A 19,417-nucleotide genomic window follows, 5' to 3' on the forward strand; every position below is an offset into this window, starting at 1 on the left:
ACTCCGTGGCAGCCCATAGAGTAAAACAACAGTATCACAATGGTGAATCAGGCCCACAGACTTTCCTGCAATATCTGATATTTTTAACTGTTTTGTTTTTTCAAATGAAACTTTCAATTGCCATTTTTGAGTTGTTATGCTATGTGATGAAATTACTGTATTGTAATCCTTGCTTTGTTTATTTTTAAGGCATATGATGGGTTTGCCAATATAGGAATATCCCGATTGCTGGAACCTTCTGACATGGTTTTGTTAGCAATTCCTGACAAACTGACCGTTATGACTTATCTCTATCAAATAAGGGCACATTTCAGTGGCCAAGAACTAAATGTGGTTCAGATAGAGGAGAACAGTAGTAAAAGCACGTATAAAGTAGGTAACTATGAAACGGACACAAACAGTTCTGTTGATCAGGAAAAGTTCTATGCAGAGCTTAATGATCTGAACCGAGAGCCTGAACTGCACCAGCCTGAAAGTGGTTTGGCAGACTTCGTTTCGCAGGATGACTCTGTATTTGTAAATGACAGTGGTGTTGGAGAATCAGAAAGTGAGCATCAGACACCTGATGACCATTTAAGCCCAAGCACAACTGCCCCTTCTTCTCGCAGGACTAGAAGTGACACTGATCCACAAAAATCCCAGCAGAGCTCTGGAGGGACTTCTGGATCTGAAGAGGCCAGGAAATGTGGCAGTGCAGATACAGAACAGGCACAGCCTTTGCTGGGAAGGAAGAAACTGCTGAAAGTCGACACTTTGGACTTGAGTGACTTGCCACATGGCAGTGATCAAAAAAAGGATGAATCTCCAACCGTTGTTTGTGAAGACGCTGACAAGAAAAGACACCAGAGTTCACACAGTCCCATTAGTTTCTCAGAGCAAGAAAAGCTGCGACATACAGGATCCACAGAGAGCAGGAGATCAGATCCTGGCTCACCTGTCCAAAAAACAAGTTTATCTCCCGCTTCTAAAGTTGGATACTCTTATAACAAGGATGCAGATCTTACAAAGAAAAAACATGCTTCTCTGAAGCCAATAGAGACCGATTCTGACACTGACACCAGAACGGTTATAAATCACGCAGATCAAACTGCAAAAACTGCACAGGTAAGAAATTTGAACTTTATGTATACATAAACAAACAATGTGTAGTTGAAACAAAATGGGGTTACTGTTCAAGTTAATTTCTATGCATCGCCTTTATAATTCATTGTGTCTTTGACAGGCTAGGTGGAGTTTTGGTTTTTTTTATTGTCTGACAAACCAGATATTCTTACTAGCTGAATACTTGGAAAGAGTATGTGATGTTGAAAAGAGCTATTGCATGGAAAAAAATCCATAACTCCTTTTATAGGAGTTATCTTACTGTTAATCTTTTCTCCCTTTCCAATTAAAGTAAATAAAATTGTATTCTCAGCCAGCTAAAAGAGTTTTTGCTATTGATTGTGGAACCCCCGAGCTTTTTTGTGAATATTGCATGCTGAAGCATTAAATGAAAAAAGGTATTCATTCATTGATTCATATACAACAGTGTACAGTTTCTAAACTTTTGAATGCTTCAAAATATACCAGGAATATTTTAAATCTTATCTGAGAAGTAGCATGGCCTAGTGAACTGAACCCACAACTGTTAGCAAGGAACTTGTGAGTTCTAACTCTGGTTCTGCTGCTGATGCTCTGTGCAGCCTTGAGCAAGTCATTTAACCACTGTCTGTTTTCACATCTGTAATATGGGGATAATACATACATAACTCCCAAGGTTATTGTGAGGATTAATTGACTGATATTTGTACAGTATTTTGAAGACATAAAGCATTACATAAACGCTGACATTATTTTTATGTCTTTCCCTGTATCCTACTAAATCAAATCAGTCATACAAATATTTCTAAAATGTTATCAACCTCGTATGCAAGAGAGACAAATCAGGCCCATAATTTTTTTCCTGAGGACAATTTTCTTTGTTTTTAGCTTTCTTTTGATTAGTTTCCATTAGCTGTGAAAAGAGATGTGTGTGGCTAGTCTGCCGTATTGTGCATTGGTTCAGATGGAGCAGTGTTTTACATTTTCAGGACCCCTTTTTCCTTTCACAAGCAAGTGTGACCTGAATGCGTTTTATTTTAAGAAATTTGGTACTTATATTGAACACTACTACAGTGATGTGGACATAAAAGAGCTGGCTAGATGGACAGACAGGCATGTTTCTTAAGTTTACACAGAATATTGCACTGTGGTTTTTTACATGCTCACTCTCTTTTACAAGTTAGGTAAATAGCTTTTCTTTAAAGGAGATGATTTAGACTAGGATCATCTTCTGAGACCCAGGTGCAGCTCTCTCCCTGCTTGTGCAGAAGGGAGAAGTGGCACAGCTGCAACTCTACTGTAAACTCTGCAGGAGCCCCAAACACCACCCCAAAAGCAGTGGAACCTCATGAAGTTTTCTGGCAACTCTTCCCCTATGAATTGGTTTCTTAATGGGAGGGAGTGATCTGGCCCACAGAAAATAGCATGACAGGTAGAGGCTGTGTGTCTTCTGTACTGACCATTTTCAGTGCAAGGGGGAAATACGCTAAGAAGGATGAAGGGATGGCTTATGGGGGCCTTCTAGGGTAGTTAATCCTTTTGAGTATTTGTACCAGTTAATCAAACTTAAAACCTCAGCTGTACCAGCCACAGCCTTTTCCAGAAAAACAGCACATAAACCTGGCTGTTGCAGGAACACATCCTCCAAAGTATGATGTCCCCAGCTCTAGCTCATATATAGGCCTTCTTTCCAGGGCCTAAAAACATATGAAGGGCCATGTCCCCAGGGTCTTCATTTCAGGAGTCACATAACTGGACAGAGTCAAAGAGTCAGGGTTATGCACATATGCACTTATAACTGTTCCAGTCAATCCATTGTGCCTACACGGAGCTCCTCGTACTGTTATTTCTACTCTGAGAGGTAATCAGTTGTGCGAATGGAAATAAGAGACTTTCTTCTGACTGTTTGTAGCTAGAATCCAGGCACATGTTTTTGCTGTTTTTGCAACTTCCGTATGGGCCCCTTTATGAGACGGAAGCGGAATTATACCAGCTGTCAGTAGCCAAGGAAGAATTACATTTACATACATATTTTAAATAGTTAAATACATAGTAGATGTAAAATAGTTTCCATCTAGCCCGTTCATTTTTTTTCCCGACAGCTCTAATTTTAAGGTATTAAATGTTGATAGAAAATCAGTGAAACTCTGTTTACATCATAAAGGCCTGTGAGGTTATTTTTTTAATTTTACATTTTTATCATCTTTATTTTCCATTGCTGTAGAATTTTATGTCACCTCATGAAGCTGTAATCCTCTGAATCCTGACTTTTATTATTTAGGCAGGCTCCTGGCTATTAACTACTCTATCAGTGTTGAATATGGTGGGGTTTCTTTGCCATTAATTCTACTTCTTTATTTTTAAGCAACGAATGTTGTCCAGACAAGAAGAACTTAAAGAACGAGCAAGAGTTCTTCTTGAGCAAGCAAGAAGAGATGCAGCTTTAAAGGCAGGGAATAAACAGATAACCAGTACTATCACCCCAGCCCACGCTAAGCAGCTGAGCGATGTAAGCAGTGTTCGCCGTCATGGCAGTTAACATAAGAAAATATTTTAATTCATCTTACATGTTTATATTTTAATTGGTTTAGTACGCTAATTAATTTTTGTTTGGTCAAAATGTAAATTCTGTGGGGGGCAGGTGCCCACAGGGAATATTTTTTCCACGGTAAATGTCCCAATCCTTCAAGGTGCTTTGTACCATCAGCTCTTATTAGCATCTGACTCTCCCTCTGTCGAAGACTTCACTGGAAGTGCTCTGAGCACCGTATAGGATTGGCACCATTGTTTCTAAATATTAAGACACTAGTGGGATGAAAATCAAAACTACCTGTTAAATTATAGCATAGCGTGTTACACTGTTTTTACTGGTGTCCTTTTATCATAAGAATGAATTATGTTGGTGACATTGGAAAGTGTAGCTCTGCAAAGTAGGTTCAATGTGGAGGCAGCTGCAGCGACTCGTTGCCCCACCAGTAACCTCAGTGGTGACCTGAAGGGGACCATTCTCTCTGAAGATTAAAGCTAACTTAATTTTTATGCAAATCTTTTCAAAGCAGAGATTGCCTGTTGTGTTAGATTATGTGCAGTAATTTTGTGATTCTAGCCATTGTGTATTAGAGACTGAACTGATACCACAGCACTTGTTTCACTAAGAACTTCAGTCTGACTAAATTATGATGACTATGATAAAGATTTTGAATCATTCACTGATTCACACCATTAATAGTCTGGTCCTCTTGGTCAAATTCTGCCTTTTGATTTGAGTGAGATTTCACAAACATAAGTGAATTTAGAATTTGGCAAATTTTGTTCTCTGAGCCATCCTGATTCTGCAGTTATAAGTATTTTTTTTCTTAGAAAATGTTCTTTTCTTCCCCAAAAAAATATACTTTTTTTTTTACTAATTTTTCTTGAAAAGAAAAAAAAAGCTCGAGCCCCATTTCCATGGTGAGAAGATGTCTGAATTTTTTTATTTTTTGCCAATGAGTTTAAAGTATTAAATGTTACTAGAAATTTCACCTTCATTTAAAAAAATAGGTTTTCTCAATAGCTCAGACTGCATTATAGAAAAGGTATTATAGGAAGCTCAGGTAGTGATGCCTAGTTAAGGTTACTTGACACTTTTTATTGTAAGACCATGTTTTCAGTTCCATATACATTTTCCAAACTTTAATCATTTGGGCTGAAATTTTCCATGCTAGGTGCCTATATTTTTTTGGTAAATTTCGGGGGGAAAACCATTTAGCTGTTTCTCAGAACAAGGCTAAGGGAAAATACGTTGTTTTGTCCATGTTAAAAAATTCTTACAATTCTTACAACCATTTCATTGAGAAGCTGTAGCCCTGGAGCAGGAATTTGAAATTTGATAGGAAGGTTACACTGGTATCAGGGGTGCTTTTGGCCATCCCCATAAAATTCTACCCAAGTCTGGCCAAGTTATGAAACACTGGGAATATCAGTTCACACATGTTCAGGAGAGACTTTGTTAGAGTTTGGCAGCTAAATTCTCTGAAGATTCCATCTGTACAGAGCATGCTTAAGCCTGGGATTGCAGGGGCTTAGAAGGACTTTCTGGGTATGTCTACACTGGAATAAAAGACCCACGGCATGTCTACGGGTGGCTCAGGTCAGCCGACTCGGGTTCACGGGGCTCAAACTGTGGGGCTAAAAATTGTGTAGATGTTGAGGTTCGGGCTGGAGCCCGGGCTCAGGGACTCTGTCCCACTCACGGGGTTGCAGAGCCCAGGTTCCAGCCTGAGCCCCAACGTCTACACCACAGTTAAACAGCCCCATAGTCTGAGCCCCGCAAGACCAAGTTAGCTGACAGGGGACAGCTCCAGGTGTTTCCTTGCAGTGTAGACATACCCTTTGTGCAATTGCAGCTCCTGCTAGTCAAGGGCCACTGTGCACATGCCACAGGAACTGAAAGCTGGAATATTGTCTCACCTGTGCTCTCAGTGCTCCTTCTAGCAGGTAGCAAGGAGGAGGAAAAGGAGGAAGCCACCCCACTGGATTTCAGAGAGGAGAGGAGTCAGGGCTGGGTGAGTGACGAGCAGCGAGATTAGGATGTGGAGCAAGTGGAAAGTGGGGAACTCTGCCTGGAGACGTAAAGCAAAGAGGGATTGGAAACAGGACCCAGAGCCAAAGAGCCACTCCTCTGTTGAGCTTCCTCTTCATCATCTGGTGGATGACCTTCCTGGTCAGTGCCAGGAGGAGGTTGATGAGGTGGCCTTGCGATGGAGCCACAGATGGGGTATGCGAAAACAAGGCAGGGTAGGGAAAAGTGCAGCCAGAACCTCAGCAGGTGGTTTTGGCGGAGTCAGAAGACGGGCTGCAGCCTGACACACGCTACACAGATGTGCGGCAGGTTTCCCTCTGACTGCAAAAGGAGCAAGTGTTAGGAGACTCCATAAACCACATCCACCATGCTCACAGCTCTGAGGAGGAACCACCAACTGATATCTCTGGCAGGCTGTGGGACTATAATGGAGAATAGGCTGTCCCATGAGGGTGAGGAAGTGGGTGGTATGGAGCACTAGCATGTAGAGATATTCACAGTGTGCGATTTGGAGATGGGCTGGCTAGATGGCATTCACTCTGCTCAGGTGATACATATGGGGAAGCTGGGGAGGCTCATGGGGCAGAGGCCCGATGATCCGGAGGGACAGGGGCAGGACAGGCTCAATAAAAGTGAGAGAAGCAGGAGGCAAGGCTGCCCTCACTTCCTAGAGCATATGATGGGGGATGTATAGGGTGAGCAATACTTGCATTGGCCAGTTACCACAGGGTCCACCCAGTCCTTCTGACCATAGTCCATGAGGTCTCAGTCTCTGGTGACACCATTCTCCAGCATACAAAGGGGAACTCTACCACATGCACATGAAGGTGTGGGTTGTGTAGCAGGGCTACAGTGAGGAAATATTTCCCCTCAGTGGCTGCTATGGACCTGGTTACTGAAACTAGTTTCCAGTTCCTGAGGAGGTCCTGGTAAAAGACTGGCAGCTCAGGGTACTCTCAGGGAAGACTTCTTGGATGGAGGTAAAAGCTATCTGTTGTTCATAACGGAGTCCTGGGCAGCTCTGGAAGGTGTGTACTACTTGTGGTTACTGGGGGATGGTGCTAAAGGCTGCCCCCTCAACCAAGGAGGGAGGAGCCATTAAACCCAGGCCACAAGTGAATATTGAGGACAACAAATGAAAAAACCAGGGATGGGAGTGAATGGTAAAAGTTAAAGATCAGGGATCCAGAGGGTGACACTGAACAGAGAACCCCAGACAGGACCTACTACTCTTCAAAGGTGTCTAAGGAGTCAGTGGACACCGCCCAGAGGAACTCTGCCTGGAGGTGTAACCATGTGAGGGACCAGCAGGGCCGGCCATAGGGCCAGGCAAACGGGGCCCACGCCCGGGGCATCACAAGGGGCTCGGGCTTCCTCTGGATGGCTGTGGCCGGACTCCTCTCTTCTCCGGCCCCTCCCCCGCACTGGGCGGATGGGCTTCTCCCTGACCCCAACCCCCTGGCCCCTCCCTCCCTCGCTCCTAACCCGGCCGGCTGAGGGCTCCAGCTCTGCCCCAGCCCCAGGGAGCCCAGAGCGGCACAGCCGGGGCCAGTCACCTGAGGTGCTACCCACCACTCGCTGCCTGGAGCGGAGCTGAGTCCCTCCCTGCCTGCGGCCCTGCGCCGTTTGGTCTCTGGCGGGGGCCGGCCGGGCCAGGGCCAGGAGGAGCAAAACGTCCATGTGAGTGACGGAGGGGAAGCCGGGCCGAGTGGGGGGGCCAGGAGGGCGGGACTTAAAGTGACAGTGCGCTCACTGTCTCTCAAACTTCCCTAACACACACACACACACAGTTTCACACTCCCCAACACACACTCTGTCACACAATTCCCCAACACGCAGTCACACACACACACACAGGCTCTCTCTCTGTCTCTCTCACACACATACACACACACACTCTTGTATTATTATTATTATTGTTGTTATTACTGCTTGGTACTTCCTGTCAGAATGCTCGTGGTGAGCCAGGAGTGGCTAACGGCTGCAGGAGGGCCGTGGGCTCTGGCAAGATGCAGCCCCCATGTGAGAGCGTGAAGCCTGCCTTGAGCCACAGGCCAAGTGCCAGGCACCACAAGTCACTGCAGCAGCATAGAATATGGCAATACACCATATACCATGCCACCCTTACTTCTGGGCTTCTGCTGACACTGGCCTAGGAATTTGCTATATGTAGCAGTTACTCATTGTGACATTATCTGATTAAAACATGACCACGTAGATCATTGCTGCAATCACTGTTATATATTTGCAACAAATCTTGTACAAAATGTAGCATGTAAGATGTCTATGAAAAGGTTATGATTTGCTGAATATGTTTATTCTCTTTGTATGCATGTATCATTTTTGTATTTGAAGTTAGGAGTATTGGCTCTATACCTGTATTTCAAATGTTTGCTCCTGGGGTAAAGCCCACAAGGTAGTTATCCAGCACATCTTGAAGAGACTAGTCAAAATAAGTGGCTCATCAAGGGACACTTAACTCACAATAGACCATGGGAGACGCCCATCTACATTGAATGGACTTTCCTGTGGACATTCCATATGAAGTATAGGTAATGACCCGGAGGTGATGAGGGGAGGGGAGCCCAGGGAACCCAAGAGCCCATAGGAGCTGGGGTGATGGGGGTGGGGGGAGCAGAATATAAGTTTGGCCTGGGCACCATTTTCACTAAGGCCGGCCCTGGGGACCAGAAGTAGGCCCTACAGTCACAGAGCATCCTACCCCCACCCCCAATCCAGCTTCCTCCTCCTGGTATCGTGGATGGCCATCTTGGAAAAGGTTGACAAGGAGGTCCTGTAACTTTGTGGGGCCACAGATGGGCTGTGCATAGATCAAGAGGTATGGGGGAAAGTGCAGCCAGGACCTCAGCAAGAGGTTCTAGAGGAGTCGGAAGAGGGTCTGCAGCCTGACGCACTTCACATAGATGTGTGCCAGGGTCTCAGTCTCACCACAGAAAGGGCAGGTGTCAGGGGAGTTTGTGTGCTGCGCTAGAAACGCAACAGTGCTTACAGCTCCATGGAGGAGCTGCCAGCTGATATCCCCGGCAGGCTGTGGAACCAGAGTGGAGTACAGACTGGCCCACCAGGGTTCCCTGCCCTCCACAGGTGGCAGCTGGTCTTGCCAGTTGGTGTCAGGGCATGACACAGGGGCGAGGAAGTGGATGGTGTGAAGCCCGAGCACATGCAGATGTTCTCTGGGGGTGGTTTGGAGGTAGGCCGGCTGGATGGCGTTCAGCTGGCTCAAGTGGCATGTCAGAGGCAGTCAGGGAGGCTTGAGGGGCAGGAGCCTGATGACAAATTCCAGAAGGCAGGAGTGATGGATGGGCAGGGAGCACCCACAGGACCTGCTCGAAGAAAGCAAGAGAAGCAGGAAACAAGGCTGCCCTTACCTCCTGGAGCACATGACAGGGGTGGGCAGCCCCATCCACTGGCTACGTGCCACGGGTCCATCTGATCATGGTCCAGGAGGTCTCTGAGTCTGGTGATCCAGCCAGGGCCAACTTCCAGCATACCCAGGGGGACTCCACCACCTGCACCCTAAGGTGTGGATTGTCTAGCACGTGTTCTCCTAGGAGGTCCTCCCCCTCAGCGGCCACTATGGACCTGGTAGCTGAAACTAGCTTCCAGATCCTTGAGGAGGTCTTGGTAAAAGACCGTCAGCTCAGAGCAGTCTTGGGGGAGTCCTCTTGGATGGCGGTAAAAGAGCTATCTGATGGTCATATTGGAGCCCTAAGAGGGTCTGGAAGGTGCGTACAGAATGAGGTAGGGGACTGCTGGAAGAAAAAGGATGGTCTCATGATTAAGGCAGTGGAATGCTGCCCTTGAGAATTGGTTTCTGTCCCTGCTTCTGTCACAGAGTTCCTGTAGAACTCTGGGCAAGTCACTTAAAGCAAACTTTACACAGGTGGTCACTAATTGTGGTTTTCTCATTTTCTGGGTGCCTGACTTTAAGCACCTGGGGTCTAGTTTCCAGAAATTCTGAGCACTCACTGTTGCAGCTGAAGTCAATGAGAGATGTGCTGAAAACATATAAAGTGCTATATAATGCTGTGTGCTCAGAAAAATCAAGTTAAAGGCACTTCAAACTGGTCACCCATATCTAAGGCACAGTTTTAACTTTACTTTCTCACTGCCTCAGTTCCCCATCTGTAAAATGGGGATAATAGCACCCCCTTACCTCACAGTGGTGTTCTGAAGATAATTAAAGTTTGCGAAGCACTCAAAGGCTATACTGATGAGCACCATAGAAAAGGCCATGAGGAAATGTGTAATTTTGCATTCAGAGCAGTGTATTATAGTGCAGTAAATAAGGCATAGGGCCACACATTGAACAATGATGATAAAATGAATATTACATAGCTGCTTATTCAGTGAGCACTGTCCATCGTGTGTACTGAATGAGACGGGACCTGTGGAAAATAGTAGTGTGTGATCATGTAATTAAAGACTGTATCATAATGCATACTAAGGAGGCTGAATTAAGGTTGCATAAGAAAACTTTGTTATGGGATTTTCTAGCTTTTGAGCGCTTGGCGTTGTAATCTTAACATTCTTTTAATGTGGTGTTTGTACACTGTGTGTGTGCGTGCACACACCCATATATATAAGGTAAAGTATATTCATATATTTGCAAGATCAGCAGGTGACTTCTGGAAGGGCAGAGCTTCTCTCTTTCTCTTACCCATTTGTTGTGAGCCCATAGCCAGGCATCTAGTTATGTTTTAGTGATGGTAGACTGATTTACACCAGGCCATACACCATTACTTTTTTAGCTTCCTGAAAAAATGCTTTGGATAGCGCAGATTATTTTTTTCTGATATCTGCAGTTTTTTGCAGTTTTAAGTAGATATAGAATCATAGAATATCAGGGTTGGAAGGGACCTCAGGAGGTCATCTAGTCCAACCCCCTGCTCAAAGCAGGACAAATCCCCAGACAGATTTTTGCCCCAAATCCCTAAATGGCCCCCTCAGGGATTGAACTCAGAACCCTGGGTTTAGCAGGCCAATGCTCAAACCACTGTCATTAATACTAGCAGTAAGGAAGAACTTTCAGCCAGGCATCTTTGGTTTCATATTGACCAGAATGTTAGGTGTCAGTATTCCAATTGCATGGAATAAAATCCAGTTTCTAATCCAACTCCTACTCAGGTCAGTAAGAACCTTTTCACACTTTGGAGTTGGATTGGGACCTTTATTGCTGATTTTCAAGAAAAGAAGAGGAAAAAATGTTACAAAATACTTCATGGCCAGTTTTCAAAACTGACTAGTGATTTGAGGTACCACAATTTTTGGGAGTCCAAACTGAGACAGATAAAAGCGGCCTGATTTTTCATATGGCGGGTGCTCATTTTTTTCCTGAAAATCAGGCTCCTTTAAAGTGTTGCAAGTTGGGCACCCACAATGGGGATTGGTCCTGCTTTGAGGAGGGGGTTGGACTAGATGACCTCCTGAGGTCCCTTCCAACCCTGATATTCTATGATTCAATCTTTAGTCGCTTTTGGAAAATTTTGGTCCATGTACTTTATTCTAATATTTGTAGGTTCCATCTCAGCACTATAAGTGGCATTTTTTAAAGTAAACAAATGAGTACTATGTATGTACCTTTGGCACACTTGATCTTAACAAAAAAGAGAGAATTGCCAAGTCCATTCAGTGGTCATAAACTAATTTCATGTGCATTACCCCTGTTAGGTATTTGCTGTTCTGATTAGGTTTGGTTTAAGTCCTTTTTAAAGAAAAGGGAAGACTAGTTCTCCACTATGCATGAAGTAAATACATTGGACCCTTTCACTCGTCAAACCTTTCCCTTCCCAAGGTGGAGCCAGAATTGTGTTATTTAGTTCAGTAGCCACGTTGTTGTCCTGGCTGGCCATTCCTTGTTTTGTGTACTCCATTGACACTTTATTGGCTGCTAGCTGACCTCTCCTGAAGCATTGGCTGTTTTCCCTTAACTTTCTGAACTCTCTTGGCTTTTTTCCTCTCTTCCCTGGATCTCTCCCCACTATAATGTCTGTCCAGCCTTCTAGATTAGCATTAAGCCCACATCACTGTTCTTCCTTTGCTTTACTCAAAAATTGTTTTGCTGACAGACTGGAGAAAAGAGAGAAAAGTTATGACTGAATTTGCTCATCTATCGTTTAGCTTCTCCCCTTTCTCCCAATTTCTTACTACTTCTTACTTGTCTTTGATATTCAGTCTCTTCACCTTCCTTTACTGTGTCTCCTTGCTCCTTTCCCCTCTTTGCTCTTTATCTTCTACTCCTCCTACCTGTCCTCCTGTCCCTCTCAACTCCCCTACCTCTTCTCCATGACTCCTTCTTCTGTCCAATGCCTCCTTTCTTTATTGTTTTGTGCCTTGATTCCCTTTCCTTTCCCCTTGTCTGCTCTGCCCCTTCTTTTCCCACTGTTCTTCCTACCTGTCCAGGTTCTAGCATTTTCTGCCTGCTTTCCCTACTCTTACTCTATCGCTCCATCTCATTTTCTCTCACTCATTCCCCTATCTTCATCTGCTAGCAGTCTGGGAGCACTGCTTTCACTGCTGGGTCTGCCCAGTCAGTGCCTCTAATAGTCATGCATCAGGCAAAGCAAGGAGTATCCCTGTGTTTGGAATCCCTTTCTCCATTCTATCTAGGAGCCAGTCAGAGGAAGAAGTGACAGCATCAATCAGAGGGACTGAGAAAGTGGACTCATAGTGTGGGAGCAAGGGACAAGAAGAGCATGAGCCATAGATGAATGTTGGGGATTGACAGCAATGTTATGCTCCTCAAAACTGGTGCAGCATTTCCGAGACCAGAGGGGTGGATTTCAGAGCCATGTGCTCACAGGTGCTAATTTATTGAAATAAGCACAGAAGTTGACTGGATAGTCCCTATCATATCACATTCATCTAAGGGTTTTATAATTCTGGTTTTAATTATCATTTCAGCCAGTTTACCTGATACTGATATTAGGCTCACTGGTCTGTAATTCCCAGGACCAACCCAATGCCTTTTCAAAGATGGGAACAATATTTGCTTCTTGCCAGTCTTCTGGCAAAGCGACTGATTTGAATGAGAGATTGCACAATTTTGTTAGCAGCTCAGCCACTTTGACTGTTCAAAGAAGCATAAGGGAGTTAGGTGCATGACCTCTTCAGGCTCTTTCAAAAATCCCACCCTTCATTCTTAAACTCCTTCAGAACTCTTGAATATGTTTCATCTGGGCCCAGTCACTTGCTGTGCTTCAGTTTGTTTTAGGTCCATCTCTCTTGACTCTGCAGTCTGTGTAAGTACCTCGTGTTTAATATCTGCAAAGAGTTGATCCAGTGTACATATCTCCCCCAAATTCTCTGTGGTGACCATCGAGTCAGAGATATCATTTAGATTCTCCACATTGTCCTTAGCTCCCTTGCAGTCCAGCAGACCCACCAGTTCTCTCACAGGAGTCTTACTATTGATGGACTTACACAATTTCTTGTTGTTTATTTTTCTGCCTGGCTATTTGCTCTTCAAATTCTCCTTCACTTTCCATTATAAAGATGACCTGCTGTAGTTTATAGTCCTTTCTATTAGCTTTACTGATCTGAATTTCCTTTTTCTAAAGGGTACCTGTTTGGTTTTAGTGACATCTTTGGCCTGGTTATTTAGCTGTGTTTTTGCCTCTTGTTTCCTTTTTAGGGATATGCGTTCATTCTGTGACTCTGTTATAGGATACTTAAATTGCCGCCATTCTGAGTCTAGGGATTTTAATTTTCTCATTTTAACCTATAGGCCGTTTTTGACTGGCTTACACATTTTAATTTAACTCTTCTTTTCTCAAGTTTAATGTAATAGTGCGAGGTTTTGGCATAACTCCTCCACCCAGAGATTACTGAATTTAGTTATGTTGTGATTATTGTTAGCAGCTGGTACTTGGGTGAAATGTCTTGAAAGGGGTACTTCGGGTAGGTAAGTGGGGAGACTGGGATGATGAACTGGTGGGAAGAAACAAAACTGGCACAGGGACAAACTGGAGGGGACACAGACAAAAGAGGACAGTCTTGAGAGGAACAGAAGCAGAAAGTCTGTACCCAGTGGAGAAGAGTCCCCTGCAGAACCTGGAATAGAACTCACGATTCTTAAGTCAATATTTCTCTGGTATCAGCAAATATTTTTGAAACCCACTGGCAAAGTATGACACATCCCTCTCTAGTGCTGGTCCACAAACCAGATGGCAACCTACTACTGCTATCAGTTATTCTGTTAGCTCAAGTACAAAGATCTGTGCTATGGAACTAAATGTTCCAACCCAGCTAATGATCCACCTGGGTAACAGTATGATTACACCAGATGGAATTTAAAAAAACTAGGAAATCTAATTTAAAAAAGATGGTCACAAAAATATATTAAAAGAACATTAAGGTTGCAAAGGCAAGTACTCAAAAGATAGGAAATGCCAGAATTAAGATTTCCTGTGCAGCCTTAATTTTTAATCCCTTTGTGCATATGCATTATCATACAATCTTTAATTACATTATTACATACTGTTTTTTCCTTAGGACCCATGCTTCATTCAGTGCCCAAGATGGACCTGCTCTGGGTATGAATCCAGGTTGTGTAGTACAGGATGCTGTTGTCTGTAGGACCCTACCTCATTTGTGATAGAAGTCAGAAGATGTGTGGTGAATGAGGTGAGGGATTGCAGAAAGAGAAAGGATGGTGTCATGGTTAAGGCAGTGGAATACCACCAGGAGAAGTGAATTCGATCCCTGCCTTTGCCATAGAGTTCTTACATGATGCTGGGCAAGTCACTTAAATAAAACTTTTCACGGGTGGTTACTAATTGTGTGTTCTTCATTTTCTGGGGACCCAACTTGAGACTGGAGTCTGATTTGCAGAATTGCTGAGCACTCACAGCTATCACTGAGCCATGCTTTGAATATATAAAGCACTAGATAATGCTAAGTGCTCTAAAACTTCAGGCAATAGGCATCTCAACCTGGGCACCCAATATAGTGTACATTTTTTACTTTACTTGCTCTGTGCCTCAACTTCCCGTCTGTAAAATGGGGATAATGATATCACTTCACCTTAGAGGTATGTTGTGAAAATAAATTCATTAATGTTTGTGAAACACTCAGATACTGTAGTGAGGAGTACTGTAGAAAAGTCCATGAGGAAATGAATAATTCTGTAATCAGAGCACAGTTTATGTATAGTGTGTAGTAAATAAGGCCTGGGGCCACACATTGAACAATGAGGGTCAAATGAAATATTGAATAGCTGCTCATTCAGTGAGCACTGTCCATCCTCTGCACTGAATGAGGCAGGGGTACTTTGGAAAACATAGTGTGTGATCATGTAATTAAAGACTGTATCATAATGCATATACACAAAGGGCTGAATTAAGGTTAAGATCAACCTCAATTCTGACATTTCCAACTTCTTGCTTTGCAGCCTTAACATTTGTTTTGTGTATGTGTGTGTTAGTTATATAGACTACCTTAGTGGAATGTAGTCAGTATCATGGATTTCAGGAAAAAGTTATGCTTGTCTGCATTGATCTGGGAAAATAAAGGATGGCAACCTATTGCCGGTTTCAGTTACTTTGTTAGCTCAAGTGGCAAAGTTTTGTGCTGTGGAATTAAATGCGGATCCAGTTGCAGGATTGTACTCTTAGTGTAGATTTGGCCAAGGATGTTCCAGTGGCTAGGGTCTAGCTTAAGACTTAAGAGACCTAGGTTCAAGTCCCTGCTTCACCACAGACTTCCTGTGTGACATTAAGTAATTCACTTAGTCGCTCTGTGCCTCAGTTTCCCATCTTTAAAATGGGAAGTACTACTATACTTCTCTAGTTCACAGAAGTGTTGTGAGGATGAATACATTAAAGACTGTGAGGTGCTCAGATACTATAGCCGTGGGTGTTGTATATAAACACCTAAGATAGAAAGACAGATAAATAGATGCTAAAGGATTAGTTTCAGAGAGGGAACCCCTGTAGTACTGAGTTGTTGGTAGCATAATTACTATATACTATCTAGAGAGATACTTAATATTTTAGTTGTTAATATTACCATTTGTTATTTACCCAAGCTGAGTGAGCAATAGAAGCAGTTAATTATATATTTTTAAAGAAAGAGATTTGGGGAAGTATATTCAGATTTTTCTTTACCGGAACATACATAAATAAAGTGGCTCTCAAAAAAGCTGTTACTCACTATATACAATATTTGCATGTTTGGAGGTAGGAGGAGAGAGATGCTAAGAGATCAATTCTTTCTGCTCAGAATACTTCTTTTTATTACTCTGTTGCTCAAAGGACTTGTTGCAACTGTATCTAATTGCTATTTAATAAGCTCTTTCTACTTTAGGTATCAGTCTGTTTTTCCCATTACTTTTCATTTTCATAAATATTTTTCAGTGCCAAAATGATAACTTTTTTTAGCATGCACAGTGAAAATGAAAATCATTTCAAAAAACCATCATAAACTAACAAAATCTGGTTAGGTATTTGTAACTTCATAGGGAAATCAATTTGTATAAGTTTATTTAAATTTTGACCACATACATTTGCACAGATACTGGATATTCCATCAGCAATTAAATAAACATACGTTGTTTTTTTAATATTCAAATCCTTTTTTAAACAGTTTCATTTATTGTTTGAATCCTACAATAATCTCCCCTCCCAAATAAGCCACTTACCATGCTGCTGCAATACATAACCAAAAGTAAACCACAGACAGCATAGACAAGGAGTGATGGAGGATGAAATTTACAGTAGATAGTGCAAAATCATACATTCATTTCACTGAAAACCTCTAAACAAAACTTGCCATTATAAGTGTTCTTTCCTCAAAACATTATTTTTAACAAAATCTTGAAAATTACTTCCATTGATGTTTTTGATGTAAACTAAAATCCCTAGATATACTACATTAAGAAAGGCATTTAGGTCATCAATGGAATTTTCTCTGGCCTTCCTAGATAGCTATTAAATGCCTGTGATTAAAGTCCAAAGAAATGCTACCAAGTTGTTCCTATTATTTCTTTATGAGAAAACCAAGGTAGCAAAGCTATTGTTTTGCCAATTAAACCTATGACAGATATTTTTTTATTGAAGGGTGGAACTTTACAGGAAGCAACCTTGGTCTTTTAATGTTAATTGGAAAATATTGATTGAAAAAAAGACTAGCCTGTCATGCTGATAATTGTGACCAGACTTAGATATGATCACTAGATCTTCTTGAGATTACAAAAGAAGCAGTTACTATCTAATTGGTAAAAAGATTGAACATTATTTTGGTAATCCCTGAATGTTGGTAAATTATTCCCTGATATTCATTTATATGTCTTCTATGTATGCCACTATAAAACTGCTGAATATGGTTTAAGCTGATAAGACTATGCTGTGTGATAGTTAAATTTCATGAGTATGGCAAGTTCCATAGCTATTTTAACCATACACTCTTCCTTAAATGAAGAGTCGACCAACTAACTGAACAATTCAATAAACTGCCAAACTGATATTTACTTCTTTGCAATGAAACACTAAGGTCTGTATAGTCCGATCCAGTTTCATTGATGGCGAAAACAAACAAATTGTTTTATTTCATGTTCCTAAATACATTAAAAATAAAAATGGTCAGTGACTATCTTGAAGAAGGTTCTAAATCTTTTGACACTATATTTGATAATTTAGCTATTTTTCTTATTTTGAAGTTATAGTATAGTATTTCACTATACAAGGGCTGACCACATATGACTCCCACATATGATTATAGAGGGGAGGGGAAAGCAAACTGTTCCCCTTGCTGTGGAATTTAGTCTCATTCACAGGTAGAATTAATATGTACTGTCAGTTTCACATCAGCAAGACATTTTATAAGTATAATGTAACTCTTGATGATGCAAGATAAATGTTTATATGATTCCAGTTTTAGATACCAATGGACCATATCTCTATTAACTGCAGTGGATTTACACCAGTTGAGAATCTGGCCCAAATGCCTGTATGCAATTGTTTATTTTTGTCAACTGTTGCTTATACAGTTTATTGATTGTGACTAAATACAAGTTGCATCGACTACCAAACTGCACAAAAAATATATTATCAACAATCAGCCTGTCCTTAGGTCACATGAAAAACATTGGGTTAGTTAAACAACCTAAATGCTTTCTGATTGCCTGCCCATAAATATTAGCAATAAAAAGATATCTCTATTTCAGGGAGATACTTTTGTGTAATAAGCTAGGCCTACATTTCTTAGCTTCTGGAATTCACTTTTTATACTGCTGTTAATGACTACGGCTGTTTTCTGTATGGATGTTCAGTGCATGCTGTTGTGAATCCCAGGATGATATCACCATAACTTAGAGCTGTATTTTGCATTGCCTATTCCGTTATTGCTCAGCATGCACAAGGGTAAAGTTAAAATCTTTATTCATTTCATTTTAAAATGTTTCTTTTGTTCTCCTTATCATGTTCTAGCTTTCCCAAGGATATATGCCTTGAACGAAAAGTCACATGTGCATTACTAATTGTGTGCCATTGTATTTACAGTTCCTAGTGGTGGCACTGTGAAGCTACTAATTCTTTTGCTTCACTTGATGTAAAATAATCTGAGTGTCTTTGATAGCAGTGAAACAGTATTAATTGTTTTGTACATTTCTTGGTCACTCTTCTTAGGTGGTCTTCATAATCTATTAGAACTTTCAGCCAGATTTTTGTAATGTCATGCCTCCAGCAGTGATTAAATTGGTAATTAATGAACAGTCTTTGGCAACGTAAACCACATCCCGTTAATTTTCTCTTTTGAGTTTTTAGAAGTTGTCGTCTCTGTCAGAAAGCATTGCGCCACCTTGCTACGGCCCCTTGGCATGAAACCACAACGGCTTGATTTTTGCAGCCATTAGTAGATCAGAGCAGTAATTTCACAGTATTTTGGTCAGGGTAATTATAGTACCAAGTACTGAGTAGAGTTGGGAATTCACACAAGAAGTCCAGAAATACCAGGTGAGCTTCCTTGTGTTCACTGGGACGTTATGATTAGTTTAATTGGGCTTTGTTTGATTTTAGCCGCACAGACTCTTTGTGCCACGGCAGTGCAGTGACTTTCCACTTTAGTGTTTCTGACCTGCACTGACAGGAACTAGTGCAAAAATGAACCCTTTGAAGTGGGGCTCTTCAAAAAGGCAACTAAAAAAGGAAAAGCTAGTGTAAATAGTTAACTTTAGCAACCCTCTAAAAATCTACGTATTGCTTTGTGTTTTACTGTTAGTGTGATTCATGTTCTTTTGTTTTATCCTGGATGAATAATGATATTTCCACTAAATACTGTATAGGTGGTTTAAGAAATATCTGCATTTTAAAATCAAATCTTTCCGAATAACTGGCTTTTGGATAGTACATATTGTTTCCTCTTTTCCACCTGCCATAATGATATAAAGTCTCGCACCAAAGATATTGAAAATCAGCTCTTCAAACAAACCTCAATAAATGCATTAATAAGAGTGCAGCTTCACTGAGTGCTTTCACACTGTCACAAAGTAGTAGGTAAAGGCATTCATACTTCACTAATAACTATAGGTATAGGGGCCTTCAGCAGTACAATGTGCACATTAAAGTTTAAGTAGTCACTTGCCTGTTGGCTTCTGAATGAAAAGACTGTCACTGGTCACTTCTCCTGGAAGCCTTAATGAAACCAAATAGTTTGCTACGAGTTTGGGCCTAACCATCGGGGTGTTTCATGCAGTCTTGTCAGTTGATGTTCATGAATTGACTTGAACAGAGATCAAAGTGTTTCTCAAAATGGAGAATC

General features: G+C 41.9%; 1 protein-coding gene across 2 annotated transcripts in view; it reads left to right on the forward strand.

Moving 5' to 3' along the window:
• Nucleotides 1-19,417, forward strand: part of EHBP1 (EH domain binding protein 1) — a 333,194-nt gene that overhangs the window by 239,129 nt on the left and 74,648 nt on the right. For both annotated transcript variants that reach the window (XM_024199807.1, XM_024199808.1), the window contains exons 12-13: nt 190-1,104; nt 3,446-3,589. In XM_024199807.1, the coding sequence (XP_024055575.1) occupies nt 190-1,104; nt 3,446-3,589 (1,059 nt within the window). The remainder of the gene's footprint in view (nt 1-189; nt 1,105-3,445; nt 3,590-19,417) is intronic.

This window comes from Terrapene carolina, unplaced genomic scaffold, assembly GCF_002925995.2.
Source record: "Terrapene carolina triunguis isolate 2854851 unplaced genomic scaffold, T_m_triunguis-2.0 Scaffold132, whole genome shotgun sequence".
Taxonomy (NCBI): domain Eukaryota; kingdom Metazoa; phylum Chordata; order Testudines; family Emydidae; genus Terrapene; species Terrapene triunguis.